Source organism: Borostomias antarcticus (genome assembly GCF_949987555.1).
Source record: "Borostomias antarcticus genome assembly, chromosome: 1".
In the NCBI taxonomy this organism is placed as follows: domain Eukaryota; kingdom Metazoa; phylum Chordata; class Actinopteri; order Stomiiformes; family Stomiidae; genus Borostomias; species Borostomias antarcticus.
Genome location: NC_140234.1, coordinates 57,766,677 through 57,786,948, shown reverse-complemented (window position 1 = coordinate 57,786,948; position 20,272 = coordinate 57,766,677). Strand labels below are relative to the sequence as shown.

Below are 20,272 nucleotides of genomic sequence, written 5' to 3'. Positions count from 1 at the left end.
ATTTCTATATAGAAATCCAATTTTAGGTTTAATTATGTTTCTTAAATAAGTGATATGGTGGCAGAAGGATAGATTACAGTCTAGCCAGATGCCTTAAATGCTTATATTCCTGCACACATTCTTTTTCCATGTTCTGTAGAGTGGTGAGATGCGCCAGTGACGGATTAGGGGCTCTTGATGGAGAAGATCATGAATTTAGTTGTACGGGCTTTCAGAACCAGTTTCAGATTTGCTGAGTGCTGAAAGGAACTGAAAGCTGATTGAAGTAGCTGAAGGATTTTGCTAGTAGTGGGTGCTGTTGTGTAGAGTACCGTGTCATCAGCATAGAAAGGAGCAGTACAGTTGGAAAGATTAGAAGCAATATCACTTATGTAAATGGTGAAAACTAAGGGACCAAAAATAGATCCTTGAGGGACTCCTTTCTTTAGGGTCAGAAAGGGAGATTTAAACTAATCTACTAATACAGAGAGGTCAATGAACGGTGCCACACATTTATGTTCACTATCAATAGCTGATATAACATAATTTACTACTAGTGTGGTGGGTGATGAGGTTCTATGTCCTGGTCTGAATCTGGACCGATGAGGATTCAAGACAGAATATCTAGTTAGAAAGGTGCAGAGTTGGTTATTGACAGGCTGTTCCAGGATCTTGGCTAGGCAAGGTAATTTGGAGACAGGGTGATGGCTATTGACATCTGAGGAGTCTCCTCCTTTTGGAAGCGGGAGAACTGTGTTGAGTCAGTGGACCCGCTAATGTTAGCAGTCTCTTCCTCTTGTCTAAGGTTTTTAGGCTCTTAACTTTCCTCCTGGACATCACATCTAAAAGTCACAATGAAGGTACATGAAGTATCTGTGTTACTAACGGTTAAGCTAGCTAGCTAAGTTAGCTAAATGACCACGTGGTCATGCACATCAGTGTCATCAAGCCAACATTATTAATAAACCAACAGATAGTGAGCTTTCCTACCCAGCTTCCCCACTTTAACTAGTTGAAAAGACATCTTAAAAGATACATTTAAAAACTAATTTTACCCGATGCTTACTGTAGGCCTGGCGGGAGGTCAACTTTGGCCACACACAGAAACCCTGGTTTGTGTACATGTCAGATCACAATGCTGGCCTTAAATATGCATAATGAAATGCATAATTGTCCCAGCATTATAAATAGTATTCCTTTGTAGCCCACAATCTGTCTGTCCCAAGGTCTCTTCATTATCTGAATTACTTTAGATGGCCTTACTTGTATAGGAAAGAGATGCAATTCTATCAGTATAGTGATATCTGTGAAATAGCGGTCTGTTTTGGGTACAGAGAAGCTCTGTTCCTCTGCTGTAGTTGTAGGGTAGTTGGCTGTGGAGCCGAAAAAAGGCTAGCTGCTAATGTTTGCCAGCTGGAGTTGTGTGAGGACACTGTACTTTACAGTGACCTGCTACTGGCACTGACGGATAGCCCTGCCTCTGTCAGGCTTAGGGGTCGGATCAGGGATTAGGGTTAAGAATTCGTTCAGCTTCATCTTGATGGTGGGAAACATGGTTACATAATCCTTGGCAGAAATCCCCACGATGGTCAGCCATAGTGGTTTACGGTGGACGCTTTTTACGCGCCAGAGGAGCTGAACGATGGCCGCGGCTAGCTGATAGCATCGGCAGGGTGACGAGAAGGAATGTCTCTAACAGAAAGGGATTAGGGTCCGATGACCCCCCCCCGGCCGCCAGTGGCTCTACCCTTCAGGAAGTCACCTAGAGATGAGACATTCCTCAGCTAGCACAACATGTGACTTGGTAGATTGCTGTAGCACATAGCAGTATCCTCGGATCTGACAACCGCTACTGTGTTCAGCTGGTTTTATCTTCTCATCGAAGCCCTCATCTTTCTCTCAGCCAGGTTCTTCAAATCACGCCTGTCCCCATAGTTCAGACAGGGTCATTAGTGTCTGGTCCCAATGTCTGGTCCCAAGCCCTCATCTTTCTCTCAGCCAGGTTCTTCAAATCACGCCTGTCCCCAGAGTTCACACAGGGTCATTAGTGTCTGGTCCAAATGTCTGGTCCCAAGCCCTCATCTTCCTCTCAGCCAGGTTCTTCAAATCACGCCTGTCCCCAGAGTTCAGAGTTCAGACAGGGTCATTAGGGTCTGGTCCCAGTGCTTTGGCACAGTCAGGACTCTTTCTGATAATTACATATGTGATGTCATTACCACTGTGTGTGTGTGTGTGTGTGTGTGTGTGTGTGTGTGTGTGTGTGTGTGCGTGTCTCCCTTGAATTATTTTAAATAGACAGATCATTAGTGTTGTCAAGGAGGAACATCGGAATACCTGCTTGAGACGGATTATGTAGCCTACTGTACATGCGTAGCTTGATATTATTCACAGATTAACCTATTGCACTCACATTAAGTTGTCACTTTCAATTTGACTCAAGGAAAGTCAGTCTTGTCATGTGCATAGTAGTGTTTTTAGGATCAAACCAGATGAAGCTGTATAGTTTGACACAGTTACACTGTAGACTTTGATCGCTACACCGCGATAACGGATATTACTCACATGTACAGTATGCATGGTTGTTCAGTTGCAAGGTCCATTGTACATTAGACCCTACTGTACAGTATGCAATCTGTTTTGCAAATGGCAGTGTTTTTTTCATTTTTTTTTCATTTTCCATTTTCTCAGTTTTGTTTTTTCAGTATTCAGATTCTTTTTCTCTCCCTCTTTCACACGGAGCCCAATTAAGCAACACGGGTAAAAACAGAGCTAGCCAAGGGGGGTGTCAACCAGGGACCACAAGGAAACAGGGATACGTTGTTTTAACATGTCTTTCTTCGTCATGTCATTGCTCAAATTCCCTTCATTAGTGTTAAGCTTAACTGTTTACTGGTGCCTTTTACCAAGTGGTGTTGATACAGTATTCATGACACTGACGAGCTGCATAGCAATCAGAAAGTTATATCTGTTATTTTTTGTTTTTCTCCCCTATTCTCCGGTTCTTGTCGCTTTGGTGAAGGATGGAGAGCTCGACAAAACACAGATGGTAAATAACCTCACCTTTAATAATGTTATAATATAATAACCTTCTACTATTATACTCAATCACACTAACTTACTGTACACAATCTGACCTGGCACACAAGGTATTTTCCTGTGCCATGTTGAATGCATGCCTTTGTGATTTGATACGTGACAATTCATACAGTATATATATATATAGATATATATATAGATATGATTTGGCTTATCGTATCTGTTTGATTCACGCTTGGAACGTTCCCTGTGTCACCATTTGGATGGTTGAAATAGATGTTAGATGCACCAAAGCCACAAGAGGCCTCACGGTAACCCCACTGATTCTAATTATTTGTTTACAACCAAATCAAAAAAATTGTGATTCTAAATCAACCTCACATTATTTCTTTGTACTGATATGAATGGCTTGTTGTAGCTGTGTTAGTATACTGTTGTTCCATTAGGCTTCAATTAAATCAAATTTGGGAAAACAATCACAAACCATGACCCTTGCCAAGCTCAATGGCTGCCATTACACCAACAGGAAATCCCTCTGTGTGAGAGCAGCATTGAGTCAGTCAAGGGTAATCAATTAGCCAATTAGTAATCAATGTACACCAGGTAAAACGTGTTCCTGCTAGCTACATACAGTATAATTCCAGGGCTAGTTATTAACACTATGAAGAAAAAACTTGCTACCTAGAACCATAACGTTCCTGGTAGAACCAAAACAAAGGTTCTTCTGAACCATTTCACCATTAAAGGATAAGTTCTCTATTTTAGACTTTAGGGCTTATTCTCAGTCTGTTTTATGCCGGGATACAGGATTTTGGGTCTGATTTAATCCTGGTTCACCCCTCCTAACAAGAGGAGAAATCTGGTCTGGCACGTTGGTCGTTACTGATGTTCAGCCCAGATTATTTAGTAATGTGAGGGGTTTACAGATCCAATCTTATACCTCCTGATCGGCTCACAGACCCATCGGGGCGGCCATGATAATATCAAACATGTTTGATATTTAGATTATTACATTATTATATCCTGTAGTGAGTGATGAGCCGTTATTTTCATATCTTCTTGTGTGTGCTTGTTTGAGATTCGCGAGAAGAACATCTGTTAAGATTCTCCTTAAGTGCGTGATGCAACACGATTTCGAAATCGGTTAGGATTTTAAATCTCCTGTAGTGTGAGCCCGGCATGACATGAACCTGACACATGAAGACTATCACTGCTTTTCCTCTGACCAGCACGCTAAGGTACCGGATGGCACGCGTGTTACTGTATCTTCCCTACCGCTCAGGCGCATGTCACGCCTCCAGACACAAAAGACAGGCGAAGCAAACCGGGGAGGTAGGAGGAGCAAGGGTTATGTGCTACAGCCCCTTGACCTTCTGACCTCTAGTCCATGAGACACAGCATAGCACAACGGAGGAGCTTGAAGCTATCCTGTTCTTTTTTTTAATTTTTTAATTTTTATTTTTCTCCACAGCCCTCCTCCTCTCTACAGTGTAGTGTAGAAGTGAAAGTTAAGTTTACTGTGAAATAGTTCTGTTTCAAATGGAACTTTTTCAGCATTCGGGTTTGTGGTAGCTTCATTTCACAGGAGATCATACTGAAACTGGTGAGATCACACCCTGGGTTTCCTGTCTCGGAAAAGCACATTTATCATTGTACTTTTTCCAACGTCTCAATGGGACCGTCCATTCTAGCTGAGTTGGCTTAATACCGAGGTGATCGGGGAGACTAGTCTCTACATGTCAGGTTCATGTAAGACAGACTGAGAATAGGCCTTAAAGTCCAAAATAGAGAACATATCCTTTAAGAGGCTCTTCCAGGGAACACAAAGGGTTTTAAGATGGGTTCCCCAACCGGAACTCTAGAACATTTTGTAGTTCCACCAAGCACACTTCGTCATGTGTGCTGAATGTGACGGTTGTTGCATCATCCAGAACTGGTTGTGCCTAATCAAATCAAACCAAACGTAAATTGTTTAGCGCATTTTATACACAGAGGCAACACAATGCGCTTCACAGAGAGCAAGGGGGGATGGACATAGGGCGTACCCCTACATACTGTATTCCAGAGAGAAGAAAAAAAAAAACAGTTCACCCAAGGGCTGAAAAAGTGAGCTGTAAAAATTATTCCCTGACTTCTCTCAACGAGACACTCGAGCAAGCTCCTGGAAAATGTTTGCCTATTGGATAAGAATATTTACAGAGCAGTAAATGTAAACATGGGACATGTAAACATCATAGGAGAGACATGACTATCATTAGAGTACAGTAGATACGTAGTTACAGAGATGTTGCCTACATGCTAGGCCATTATGTGTTAGCTATCACTGTAGTCCTGAATAGGATATTTAAGTGAATCATATAACAAAGCACAATAAACACTTAGCAGACAGACTCTAAAGAATGTAGATTAAACGAGGTATAGTCGCTTAGCGGAAATGGGGAGACAAAAAGCAGATCTAGATGTTCTAGATCTTTGGTTGTGGTTATTCATGATGTTATCTATAAACCTGCGGGGTGTTCTCTTACTCAGCAGCAGAATGCTAGTTGGTGTTAAGAGTAAGGTTTGTCTTGGTTGACGTCATCCACCAGTACAAACCATATCCTTTCCAGTAATCTGACCAAAGAATGTGGTTTCTGATGAAGTGTTTGTAGTCTAGCGGTGTTTACCCTAGGATTGAGTTGTAGCAGTGGTGGTGATGCACGCGCAGCTGATTTTTGTGTGCGCGTGCGTGAAATGTGCCCCGTCGAGAGGTCTGCCAGCACAAGGGGGGATCTTGTTTCAGTCATACTGTGATAAGATCTTCACTCCGAGAGGAACATAACGTTACACTAATCAGTAATGACAATCAAGTATTTCAGAGTGCCATGTAATAAGTTACGTTAGATGCTGTAGTGTGGAGATAACGTTAGGTCTGGCTATGCAGATTCCAAGAAAGATAACGATAGCTAGTTAGCTAGCTTACCGGTCTAGTAGAAAAGTAGCCATGTCACCGACTTTATCCCATGAAACTCCATAAACTCCGTCCAACGAGCATATGTAAAAACATACAGGAAAACTACAGTAGCCTAGGCTACTGATGTTTTTGAACACATCAACAAAGGCCAATAATTTGAGAGCAAGCAATATTTAAGGTGAAACAACGAAGCTTTTAGGGACCCACTAAATAAACTACAGAGCCATTATATGACAACAATGGTACATTTCGACTAATTTGATTGGTTGATTTTAATTACGGCCCGAGCACTGGCGGTGCGATGTGGACACGGGCCCTTAAAGGTATAATATGTAGTATGTGGATTATTTCCCCCATCCAGTGTCTAAACATAACGTTACACTAATCAGTAATGACAATCAAGTATTTCACTCTCAATTTCAAAGACAAGAAGCTCACCGAGGGGGTAATTGGTGTCCGTTGGTGTTCTGACATCAAATTCGCCGCAAAGTATGAATCCTGTAGGGTTTTATTGATCATTTTATGAAATCCATTGACTTGTATTGACGCGACCGTTGTAGATGTGTAGATCAATCCGCAGAGGGGATTCAGGAAGCGGAACTACTTACGGTAGCTATTGTTATTGTTTACGTTGCTAGGCTACCTAGTTTGCAGAAGTTTACACACGTATGTGCTGCGACTAAATAGTTCTATGCTAAATATTTTAAAAAGCCTTTCCAGATGAACTAGAATCTTATTTTTATGGCGAATTATATGCCAGAACGCCAACTAACACCTCGGTGAGTTTCTTGTCTTTGAAATTGAGAGTTTAACTTTTTTTTTTTTTTTGAATGATTTTTCACGATGCCCACCCACATCCATTGTATGACCAAAACGGTGGTAGAGCAATTATCAGACTTTCTCAAAAGTGCTAGTTGTGTCAACGTTTTGATCTGAACCATTGTACATGATCATAAGTAACCTTAAAACAGGACTAAACATGCATTTTCCCTTTACTACTCCTATAAGCGTTTGTCCGTAGCGCTAAATGATAGGCCTATCGCTATCGTTACTTTCTAAAAAGATAAGACGGAGCCTCTCCTCTCTTCCTCTTCTCCCCTTCCTCTTCCCTCTCCTTCCTCTCCTCTCTTCCTCTCCTCCTTCTTCTCTTCCCCTTCTTCTCTCCTCCCTCTCTCCTCTCCGCAGCAGTGGCGGGCATATTTCTGCGGCGGCGTACCACCGCTGCTATAGGGGAAACACTGAGTCTTGTCTTTCCTCCTAATCAGTCTCTAGCACAGGGGTGGCCAACCCGCGGCTCGCGAGCCGCATGCGGCTCTTTGCCCGTCAATGTGCGGCTCCTCCATCCATCCCCCCAAAAAGGTTGGCTTGCGGCTCTTCCATCCTTTCATTAAAAAATAAATTCATTCATTCCATAAGAACGTTTCTCTCTCTCTAGTTTCGATGTGCATTTCTTCCCGCCCATTTTAGTTTATTGCAGATTTGTCATAAAATCATGATTCGTTTCGCTAGTGAGGAAGTCGCGTGAGAACCACTTCAAACTAATCATATAGGTAGCAAATCACCTTGGTAACAAAATTATTAGGTGCTTTTACATGGACAGTTTGAATCGGTTTCAAATAGGTTTGGAAGACCAAACCGATTGAAAATATGTCATATAAACACCTCAATCCGACTGAAATGCCCCAACCCGATTGAAATTCCAATCGCTTTCAAGGAGGTAGTTTAAACCTTTTCGTAACCGTTTGGTCCGTGATGTATACTACCTTGAAACGGATTGATCCTGCGTTCTGCGTTCATTTTGCGCATGTTCAAGACTTGACTAATCAAGGCATGCTCGACAGTTCCGTAGTCAGCTGTTTGTAACCATCGTAACGCAATCACTCACGGCTGCGTGCGCGTTCGAAACATTTGTTTCGTTGTCGCATGTAAACATCCAACCAGTTTACTTTGTATCCCATGTATACGCTGAAGCTGAAATCAGCTTGAAATCAACCAGATTGAAAAATATTTGTCATGTAAACGCACCTTTTGTAAACAAAATAATTTGCTTTGCGTGGGTCATTCTCTTTTACGACAAAAGCTAACGTAGCCTAGGCTACTGTACACAACCAAAGAATGGCTGGAAAGAAATGCGCAGCTAAAAGAAAATATGAAGACGAACACAGGACATTTTTTACCCGAGTGGGGAGAGTAATTTTTTCTTCATAGAACGTAATGGTAAGCCATTCTGTCTGATATGCCAGACATCATTGGGACATTTCAAAGCCTCAAATCCCGAGCCCAGTCCAGCCCAGTCCAGTCCAGTCCAGCCTAACCCAGTCCAGCCCAGCCTAACCCAGTCCAGTCCAGCCTAACCCAGCCCAGTTCAGCCTAACCCAGCCCAGTCCAGCCTAACCCAGCCCAGTTCAGCCTAACCCAGCCCAGTCCAGCCTAACCCAGCCCAGTCAAAAATATATTATGTCAGAAAATATCTTGTTGTATGTATTAATTTTAAATAAATTAACTTTAAATGTATATTTAATGGACAATAATGTTTTTCTTCTTATTTTAGACTGGGGTGCCTTGGGATTTTAAGTACTTATGAAGGGTGCGGTGACTGAAAAAAAGGTTGAGAAAAGCTGGTATATATGGTGTGGCTCTGGGTGGTACCACAGTAATTTTTGTGGCTCTTAGTCTCTGACTGGTTGGCCACCCCTGCTCTAGCACCTTCTTCTGTATTAGGGCTGGGCAATATCTCAAGTTAATTTGACTAATTCGCATTTTGTTTTTTGAACGAGTCGCAAAATGGAGATTAGTGACTGCCGTCACAGTCACTCAAACGCCTACACATTTCAAAATCTCGGTTTTGTTCCCCCCCACTTTTCTAATCTCTCAGATGATTTCGTTTTGCCTGCCTTTCTTCACCGATCGCTCAGCTGTTTGCGGTTGAGTTGATGTGAGCAAGCTTCCTCTCCGCTGCAAGATAACGGGCAAAATCTGTCAAGGGTTTTCAGAGGTGGCTGTTCTCACGCAGTGAAAACAGAATGGATTCATTCGGAGATATGACTCGTCTCGGTAGCAGTTCGCCATTTGGGCCATTCATTATCCTACTCTGTAGTAGGACATCTAGGCTCATAGAAATTGATGACAGCCTACTTGAATGACACGGGCCTACTTGAATTACACTAAATGTTTCCACTTCTTATTCTCTCTCAAGCTAAAAGGTCAGTCTTATGAAGAAAACCATTTTTTGAATCATGTTTTCTCTTGACTTCATGTAAACATAAAAAAAATGAATAAAACTGAATTGTCCCCCCAACAAAATCGAGATTTCATATTATGGCCACATCACCTCGCCCTACTCTGTATTGTTCCACCACAAAAACTTTTTTACTCAGATTTTTAAAAATGACCTCTGTCGTGTCTTTAAACAGAACATCTGTAATCGCTGTTTCACATTCAGGTGCTGCTCACGGCAGTCTAGTTCCCCTTCATCAAGCTGGAGGATTGTACATTTTTTTATTTAACCTTCATTAAACAGGCAAAACCATTAAGAACATTATTGCCATTGTAGTATACACATACTAGGAAATTGTTTTGGTCGATGGCGCATACATTGATTGAGACAACATTTGGACAGGGTGCAGGACAGGACAGTGCAAATACAAAATGAAATGTTTTTTGAAAGTTATTCCAATCTCTGGCTACTGCAGCCCGGAATGATGCTAGACCGAGTGCAGTGTATGTTTTGGGGATTTTGAGCAGAATAGGGTAGGGGTGGTGAAAAAAATCGATTAATGTAAGGATCTATTCTCAACGATTAAAGATCGACTCACAAATTCCCAAAAATCATTGTTTTTGTTGTTTTTTGTTTGTTTGTTTTTTAAATATTTATTTTCAGATTTTATCCTGTTTGCACAATTATATTGTGCTCGGGATGTATTTTAGTGTTTCCTCTACCGGTTACTGTATTTAATGGGTTACTGCAGTCAAATGGTGGAAATTTCTATCATAATCAAATCGAAAATCGAATCGTCTATAATCGATTTGAAATCGAAATGTGACCCCAACAATCGAAATGGAATCGTGAGATCACTACCGATTCCCACCCCTGGAATAGGGTGAGCTGAACGGGTGTTGTAGATAGCAGCTGTAGTCGGACCCGTTAATCCAGCTGTTGGTCCAGATGATAGTATTCATCTGATCTCTCCCCCGGCCTCTCAGATGACAGTATTTAGCTGAGCTCTCCTCTGGCCTCTCAGATGACAGTATTCAGCTGATCTCTCCTCAGCCTATAAGATCATAGTGTTCAGCTGATCTCTCCCCCGGCCTCTCAGATGACAGTATTCAGCTGATCTCTCCCCCGGCCTCTCAGATGATAGTATTCATCTGATCTCTCCTCTGGCCTCTCAGATGATAGTATTCAGCTGATCTCTCCTCAGCCTATCAGATGATAGTATTCATCTGATCTCTCCCCCGGCCTCTCAGATGACAGTATTTAGCTGAGCTCTCCTTAGCCTATCAGATCATAGTGTTCAGCTGATCTCTCCCCCGGCCTCTCAGATGACAGTATTCAGCTGATCTCTCCTCAGCCTATCAGATGACAGTATTCAGCTGATCTCTCCCCTGGCCTCTCAGATGACAGTATTCACCTGATCTCTCCTCAGCCTATCAGATGACAGTATTCATCTGATCTCTCCCCTGGCCTCTCAAATGACAATATTCATCTGATCTCTCCTCAGCCTATCAGATGACAGTATTCATCTGATCTCTCCCCTGGCCTCTCAGATGACAGTATTCAGCTGATCTCTCCTCAGCCTATCAGATCATAGTGTTCAGCTGATCTCTCCCCCGGCCTCTCAGATGACAGTATTCAGCTGATCTCTCCTCAGCCTATCAGATGATAGTATTCAGCTGATCTCTCCCCTGGCCTCTCAGATGACAGTATTCAGCTGATCTCTCCCAGCCTATCAGAGGATAGTATTCAGCTGATCTCTCCCCCGGCCTCTGAGATGACAGTATTCAGCTCATCTCTCCTCAGCCTATCAGATGATAATATTCAGCTGGTCTCTCCCCAGCCTATCAGATGATAGTATTCAGCTGATCTCTCCCTGGTCCTGTCACACACCAGACTCTTCTTTTCTGTGATAAAGAAGCCGTACTGTGGTCACAGTATGAACAGTAAATAATGACACCCATCCACAAACAACGGGGCACAGAGTGACTGGGTCTGCTATTTGGTACCGAACGAATATTGTATTTTCATGTCTGGTCATTTACATTCATTCAGACATATTAACTTCTCAAAAAAAAAAAAAAAACACGCTGACCAATGGGACGACAGGGTTGTGTCGGTTAGATGAGCCCAGTTATATCCGTCATGTTAATCTGCTGGTTAGTGCTGGAGTTCATCTCCACCTGGGTCTCATAATCCCCCTTAAACCTCTCACTAGTAATCACCTGTCCCCCCTGTAAGACCACACAGCTATCTGTTACTAGTAATCACCTGTCCCCCCTGTTAGACCACACAGCTATCTGTTACTAGTAATCACCTGTCCCCCCTGTTAGACCACACAACTATCTGTTACTAGTAATCACCTGTCTCTCCTGTAAGACCACACAACTATCTGTCACTAGTAATCACCTGTCCCCCCTGTAAGACCACACAACTATCTGTTACTAGTAATCACCTGTCCCCCCTGTAAGACCACACAACTATCTGTTACTAGTAATCACCTGTGTCCCCAGCAGGACAACACAGCTATCTGTTACTAGTAATCACCTGTCTCTCCTGTAAGACAACACAGCTATCTGTTACTAGTAATCACCTGCCTCCCCAGCAGGACAACACAACTATCTGTCACTAGTAATCACCTGTCCCCCCTGTAGGACCACACAACTATCTGTTACTAGTAATCACCTGTGTCCCCAGCAGGACAACACAACTATCTGTTACTAGTAATCACCTGTCCCCCCTGTAAGACCACACAACTATCTGTCACTAGTAATCACCTGTCCCCCCTGTTAGACCACACAACTATCTGTTACTAGTAATCACCTGTGTCCCCAGCAGGACAACACAACTATCTGTTACTAGTAATCACCTGTCCCCCCTGTAAGACCACACAACTATCTGTCACTAGTAATCACCTGTCCCCCCTGTTAGACCACACAACTATCTGTTACTAGTAATCACCTGTGTCCCCAGCAGGACAACACAACTATCTGTCACTAGTAATCACCTGTCCCCCCTGTAAGACCACACAACTATCTGTCACTAGTAATCACCTGTCCCCCCTGTAAGACAACACAACTATCTGTTACTAGTAATCACCTGTCTCCCCTGTAAGACCACACAACTATCTGTCACTAGTAATCACCTGTCTCCCCTGTAAGACAACACAACTATCTGTTACTAGTAATCACCTGTGTCCCCTGCAGGACAACACAACTATCTGTTACTAGTAATCACCTGTCTCCCCAGCAGGACAACACAACTATCTGTTACTAGTAATCACCTGTGTCCCCTGCAGGACAACACAACTATCTGTTACTAGTAATCACGTGTCCCCAGCAGGACAACACAACTATCTGTTACTAGTAATCACCTGTGTCCCCTGTAGGACCACACAACTATCTGTTACTAGTAATCACCTGTGTCCCCAGCAGGACAACACAACTATCTGTTACTAGTAATCACCTGTCCCCCCTGTAAGACCACACAACTATCTGTCACTAGTAATCACCTGTCCCCCCTGTTAGACCACACAACTATCTGTTACTAGTAATCACCTGTGTCCCCTGCAGGACAACACAACTATCTGTTACTAGTAATCACCTGTGTCCCCAGCAGGACAACACAACTATCTGTCACTAGTAATCACCTGTCCCCCCTGTAAGACCACACAACTATCTGTCACTAGTAATCACCTGTCCCCCCTGTAAGACAACACAACTATCTGTTACTAGTAATCACCTGTCCCCCCTGTAAGACCACACAACTATCTGTTACTAGTAATCACCTGTCCCCCCTGTAAGACCACACAACTATCTCTCACTAGTAATCACCTGTCCCCCCTGTAAGACCACACAACTATCTGTTACTAGTAATCACCTGTCCCCCCTGTAAGACCACACAACTATCTGTTACTAGTAATCACCTGTCTCCCCTGTTAGACCACACAACTATCTGTTACTAGTAATCACCTGTGTCCCCAGCAGGACAACACAACTATCTGTTACTAGTAATCACCTGTCCCCCCTGTAAGACCACACAACTATCTGTCACTAGTAATCACCTGTCTCCCCTGTAAGACAACACAACTATCTGTTACTAGTAATCACCTGTGTCCCCAGCAGGACAACACAACTATCTGTTACTAGTAATCACCTGTGTCCCCTGCAGGACAACACAACTATCTGTTACTAGTAATCACCTGTCTCCCCTGTAAGACAACACAACTATCTGTTACTAGTAATCACCTGTGTCCCCTGCAGGACAACACAACTATCTGTTACTAGTAATCACCTGTCTCCCCAGCAGGACAACACAACTATCTGTTACTAGTAATCACCTGTGTCCCCTGCAGGACAACACAACTATCTGTTACTAGTAATCACGTGTCCCCAGCAGGACAACACAACTATCTGTTACTAGTAATCACCTGTGTCCCCTGTAAGACAACACAGCTATCTGTTACTAGTAATCACCTGTGTCCCCAGCAGGACAACACAACTATCTGTGTGCCGGGAGAAACGACTGCATCATCGACAAGATCCGCAGGAAGAACTGTCCAGCCTGCCGCTTCCGGAAGTGTCTACAGGCTGGCATGAACCTGGAAGGTAACCACACACACACACACACACACACACACACACACACAGACACACACACACACACACACACACACACACACACTCTCTCTCTCTCTCCCTCTCTCTCTCTCTCTCTCTCACACACGCACACACACACACACATACACACTGTTGTGGATTTAGTCTAATAATTAAGAAACGAGTAGTTGAGAATACCAAGGTTCATATTTGTTGTTTTTTATAAGTCCAAAGCTGTTTACTTTTATTCCAAATAGTTAACGAGTTTGCAAAGCCAGGCTTTGTGACGGAGACAGAAATTCCCTAAGAGCAACAATTATCCTCAAAACACAGCATTATAAACACTGTGGGTACAACCCATACATGCATATGCAAAACTCCAACCAATTATATGAGAGGATTAGCAGTGAGTAGGGCAGCCCCTGGGGGGTCTCCTGCCATAACACTTTGAAGGCCTGCAGAAGAGGGGGGGTCAGGGCAAACTAACAGGACACAGCTGCCTACTGTAACACACAGGACAGTGGGGATTCAATATTTCCTATAACAACGTCTTGAACAGAGAATAAGCTTGTTTGAATGTATATTACAGCACTCTCTCTCTCTCTCTCACACACACACAAATACAGACACACAAACACACACACACACACCTACACACACACACAAACATGCGCGCACACACACACACACACAGCTGCTCGATGCTGTTCCCCTTATGTACACATGGTGATTCACCTCACACTGCCGCAGGCCAGGAAATGGATGAAGATTGAGTTGTTAAAATTAGAGAGGAGGAGTAGGAGAGCGAGGGATGGGAAAAGAGAGGGGAAGAGAGAGAGAGAGAGAGACGGTTGATGGACACAGGTGCTACCACAGACCAACCAACCAAGGTTCAGGCCAGGCAAGGCTCTTAGTTGCCATAGAAACATAAGTATGGAGGACATTAAAACAAGGGGAGGAAGAGAGTTCCCAACCCGAGGTAGAACCGCCCGCACCGCTGAACACTGAACCTCAGCTGAACACCGCTGAACACTGAACCTCAGCTGAACACCGCTGAACACTGAACCTCACTGAACACCGCTGAACACTGAACCTCAGCTGAACACTGAACCTCAGCTGAACACCGCTGAACACTGAACCTCAGCTGAACACCGCTGAACACTGAACCTCTCCGGAGGATAAAACAACGCTGCTCTCACGGTTGCTCTTTTTAGCGCTGCTGCGCTGTTCATTCAAAGAAAATAAACACATTAGTATTTGAAATCCACATTTCACACACAATGAAAACTAAAAAAACATTTTCCATTACTACATCCTGTCGGAGGAAATGAAGGAGGGTATTCTGGGTGCGTGGTGGTAATGAATGTAGCAGGGCGAACGCTAGGCTGATTCAACGGATGTAGGCTTCGGACATAAACCTTGCAATTTGTTTATTACCGCTCAATCAGTGGCGATGGAAATTCATCTGATCCAACGCTAACCCTAACAACAACAGCAACAGCCCAGCACGGCGCTGCGATAACCTGGCAACCGCTCCGCCCAAGACCATCGAATTAGAATTTGATTGGTTTAACCCTTTTAACCCTGAAAGTACAGTGACAACATTTTGAATATTAATTGGATTTTCCCTATAATACTTGGATGCGCAGTTTCTCAGCTTTCAGCAAGTGTTGGAGTGAGGAATTTTTTAGATTTGTTAGATATTTTTTTGATATTATTAAATATTTGTTAGACATTTTTAAAATGTTGCCGGTGACGTGGTCGTATCGAAAGGGTTAAAGAAATGCAGTGTTTTTCCCCTTTATTCCCGAACGATAATGAGTCCAGCCAGACCTTTCTGGCTAAGCGAGGCTAGGCTAACCCTAACCCTAACACGCCTGAACATCACCTTAACCCTACTGAACATGAGCTGGAAGAACAGCTTCTGAACATCGGTGGCAAAGACAGCGACTGAACATGAACAGTTACTGAACACGAGCCGTAGGCGTGTGGTGCGTGTTGAGTGCTCAGTGACCCATACGGGTACAGGGCTGTAGGTCTCTCTCTCCACAGCCAGATGGGCTGAAGCCTGGGAGGCCGGGCCAGATGGGCTGAAGCCTGGGAAGCCGGGCCCGGAGAAGGTTACAGCCAGATGGGCTGAAGCCTGGGAAGCCAGATGGGCTGAAGCCTGGGAGGCCGGGCCTGGAGAAGGTTACAGCCAGATGGGCTGAAGCCTGGGAAGCCAGATGGGCTGAAGCCTGGGAAGCCGGGCCCGGAGAAGGTTACAGCCAGATGGGCTGAAGCCTGGGAGGCCGGGCCTGGAGAAGGTTACAGCCAGATGGGCTGAAGCCTGGGAAGCCGGGCCCGGAGAAGGTTACAGCCAGATGGGCTGAAGCCTGGGAAGCCAGATGGGCTGAAGCCTGGGAAGCCGGGCCCGGAGAAGGTTACAGCCAGATGGGCTGAAGCCTGGGAGGCCGGGCCTGGAGAAGGTTACAGCCAGATGGGCTGAAGCCTGGGAAGCCAGATGGGCTGAAGCCTGGGAGGCCGGGCCAGATGGGCTGAAGCCTGGGAGGCCGGGCCTGGAGAAGGTTAACCACACCAGCCTCAACAAAGAGGAGGATTACTCACCATCACACTCTCCCTCTCTCTCTCCCTCCCTCTCCCTCTCCATCCCCCCTCTCTCGCTCTCCCCTCTCCTCTCCTCTTCCTTTCCTCTCTCTCCGTCTACCTCTCTCTCTCCCTCTTCTCTCTCTCCCTGTTTTCTTTCTCTCCTCTCTCTCCCTCTCCCTCCCCCCTCTATCTCCCCTCTCCCTCTCCTCTCTCTCTCTCTCTCTCCCTCTCTCTCCCTCTTCTCCCTCCTCTCTCCCTGTTTTCTTTCTCTCCTCTCTCCTCTCCTCTCTCCCTCTCTTTCTCTGTCTTCTTTCCCCTCTCTCCCCCTCTCTCTCTCTCCCCCTCTCCCCCCCCCACTCTCTCTCTCTCTTTCTCCCCCTCTCTCTCCCCCCCTCTCTCTCTCCTCTCCCCCCAGCGAGGAAAAACAAGAAGCTGATCCGTCTAAAGGGCCAGCAGGTCAGCGTGGACCAGGGCGGCGTGGCGGCGGCGTCGGTGGTGGCCGTGCCGGCCGAGCAGGTCTGCGCCCTCATCCCCAAGTCCATGCCCCAGCTGGTGCCCACCATGCTGTCCCTGCTCAAGGCCATCGAGCCGGAGGTCATCTACTCGGGCTACGACAGCACGGTGCCCGACACCTCCACGCGCCTCATGACCACTCTGAACCGCCTGGGCGGCCAGCAGGTCATCTCCGCCGTCAAGTGGGCCAAGTCCCTCCCAGGTGAGTCAGAGGTCCACAGTCCGTTTCAAATCGATTCAAACTTTATTTGTATGGCGCATTTCATAACACAATGCGCTTTACAGAGAGCAATGGGAGGGGTGGGTATACAGTAGGTCTCATCCCTACATATTCCAGAGGGAAGCAAAACAACAGTTTCACCCTGGGGGGACAGAAAAGTGAGCTGTAAACATTCTTCCCTGACCCCTCTCAACGAGACGATCGAGCAAGCCTCCTGGAAAATGTTTGTCTGTTGGCTAAGAACATATACAGAGCAGTAAACATGGGCTAGATACTTCATAAGAGAGACATGACTAACAGGAGAGTGCACAAATAGTTACAGAGAGGGTGCCTACGGGTGCTGGAAATCCGTGAAAATGCTTGAATTTCAATGTAGCATTTTCAAGGTTTGAAACGTGCTTGAATTTTGTAGAAAGTACCGGAAACTCCATGAAATCATAATAACCAGGCTACTTTAATCATAACTCGCTGTCTGACAGAATTTGTGTTTTAGAGATAAAATAAGTCTGACTTTAACCCTTTTCCTCGTTTTCGTTTCGTTTCGTTTTCACACAAAATGAAGACGAGTCCTCTCAAACATCGTCACGCTTGTGATTTGGCTTGACGTGTGATCCGTAGTGTTTGTTTATGTGCCGCCTGATGACGGCAAGTTGGACAGACAGACAGACGAGGCCTACAACATGCCAGGAGGCTGTTTTAATGACCGCTGGCTTGATGAAGACGAACACAAGCTGTCTTAGTCACTGTCGTAGTTTTAGTGTTTTCAAGGTTTGGCTTTATTTGTCTCCCGAAGGAGAAATTTGTCTTGGAGTCAAAAAGGCTAAAAGCTGCAGTTCAAGAATACAAAATACAACATACAAGATACCAAAAACAGTACATATGACACATGCACTGACTGATTGATTTTGAAATACCTGGAAAGGAATGGATGACTAGGCTATGCTAGGCTAGGCTATGCATCGCCGCATAACGTCAGACTTGGCGAATTCACAGGCTAGTGATGGTTGATTTTCGGGAGGGAGGTGATACATTAGTACTAGTATTGTATGTCATGTTTATTTATGTAATATGCAACTGCACAATACAAAGTGCTTGATTTTGTATACATTTTAAAGCTCAAGAAGCTTGATTGACTGCCTACCTCGAAGACAACTTCTCTTACTTTCCACATTTTCAGTTAAGTCTTTATTGAAATGGAAGTTTTGTCTGGTGGCTGTTTGGAGTGATTGCTTTAGATTGGCTCAGCCAGGTTCTATAGGATGATAAGTATTTTGTTGAGAGCACAATAGCATCTGATTTAATGTGATGATGTGAAATTATCATTTTGAGTAAATATTTAATTTACCACAGCAGCGTTAGGTGCTGGAAAAACTAGAAACTTCAACTGGAAAATGCATAAAAAGTGCTTGAAATTCGCTAGGAAGAGGTGTAAGAACCCTGTGGCAAGTACAAAAAGCTAGTGTAAGTAAAAAGAACAAGCTAAAGAAAACAATAATATACAAAAAGCAGTGCAGTCGGTGTACATATCCCGTATATACAGTGAGTACACAGAGTGTAATGTGTACTGTACAGTAGGCGAGTGTGTGTGTGTGTACAGTAGGCGAGTATGTGTACAGTAGGTGAGTGTGTAAATGTGCATATGTGTGTGCGTTGTGACGTGCGAGTGCGCTGCGTCCTACACACTACGGTACATTCACTGTCACGTGACGTGCAAGCGTGAATTGCGATGGCGTCGCACTTCGTCCCACCCGCCAGGCTCCCATGTGGTCGATCCCGAGAGCCGTGAGAAGAAAAAAAAAGAGCCACATGATGAGTTAATCGGCCCCTGGTGCCGGGGAGAGACCACGCCCACGCAGCAGCTGGGAGGCTTAAGCACATATCCCCTCAGAGCACTTTCAGCACGTCCACTAATAAAGTCTCCTTTTCTGTTTTTTACTGTAATCTTTATTGGCATTTTCCATGTATTCAAAAAACACAAAATGTAACAAAGCCACATTGAACAAGTTAAACGGTAGCTTATCGGGGTCCTTCAGCCAATCCCTAATGCAACTCATTTTCTTTTTCCTACTCAAACTTCTATATCAGTGGTCATCACTCCTCCCTCTAATCTATCCACCTCTCCCTTTCCCTTCACACTTCTGCATCCTCATTATATGTAAACCTCTCCTCTCCTCTCTCCCTCTTCTCCCTCTTCTCTCTCCCTGTTCTCTCTCTCTCCCTCTCTTTCTCTGTCTTCTTTCTCCTCTCTCCACCCTCTCTCTCTCTCTCTCTCCCTCTCCCTCGCTCTCTCCCTCTCTCTCTCTCTCTCTCTCCCTCTCCCTCGCTCTCTCCCTCTCTCTCTCTCTCTCTCTCTCTCTCTCTCTCTCCCTCCCTCCCTCCCTCCATGGCCTGTATCTCCTCTACAGCACCCAGCCACTGCTCCTTGGTTGGGGGGTCCATCTTGTACCACACCCTCGTTATTGCTTTTTTTTACTAGCTACTAATAATATTTTCAATAAGTATCTATCCCCTCCCTGTACATCATCATGTGTTAAGTTCCCTAAGTACAATACCAGAGAGTACTTGGGTATTTCATATCCTAATATCTCCCTCAGTTCCCTCCACACCCCATCCCAATATTCCTTCATCTTCTGGCATTTCCCACTTTTGAAGTTTCAACAAAGGCAGGACGATTCAGCCCCAGTTAAAAACCTAATTGAACAGATTTCCTTTTAAAGCTCAATGAGAACTTTATATAGGTCAATATTCACCTTTACTTGCTATTAGTTTATGAATTGACCTTAGCAAGACCCCAAAAATCATTTTCATGACATGAGACTGCATGAGACCATGTGAATTTATTATTTTAGAATTTCGGTGTACTGGCTAGTTCACTGGCGGGAAATCTTGTGGTGGAAACGGAAGTGACGCGTTTTGCGTGTCACAATATCAGGAAGACAACAAACCCAGTGAAACTAATCTACATGCACATAAAAGAAAGAAGACCAGTATTTACCTGCATTGAGGCCATCCTTCCAGAAAGTCCATTGAAGTAGCTACAATCTTCCAATCCAGTCTGCTCTACGCGCATTTGTTTTCATATTTTTTCCCCCATCACTACAGTGATTGAGTGGGGGATTGTGGGAAATATGGCTCTTAAAACGCAATGCCGATTTTACCAAGACCAGAGG

General features: G+C 44.5%; 1 protein-coding gene across 5 annotated transcripts in view; it reads left to right on the top strand.

Annotated features, from left to right (window-relative positions):
• Positions 1-20,272, top strand: part of LOC311316783 (glucocorticoid receptor-like) — an 80,112-nt gene that overhangs the window by 44,201 nt on the left and 15,639 nt on the right. For 4 of the 5 annotated variants that reach the window (XM_084447715.1, XM_084447714.1, XM_084447716.1 and 1 more), the window contains exons 4-6: positions 2,999-3,025; positions 13,673-13,789; positions 16,785-17,084. In XM_084447715.1, the coding sequence (XP_084303841.1) occupies positions 2,999-3,025; positions 13,673-13,789; positions 16,785-17,084 (444 nt within the window). The remainder of the gene's footprint in view (positions 1-2,998; positions 3,026-13,672; positions 13,790-16,784; positions 17,085-20,272) is intronic. The other variant, XM_084447717.1, reaches the window with a different exon arrangement.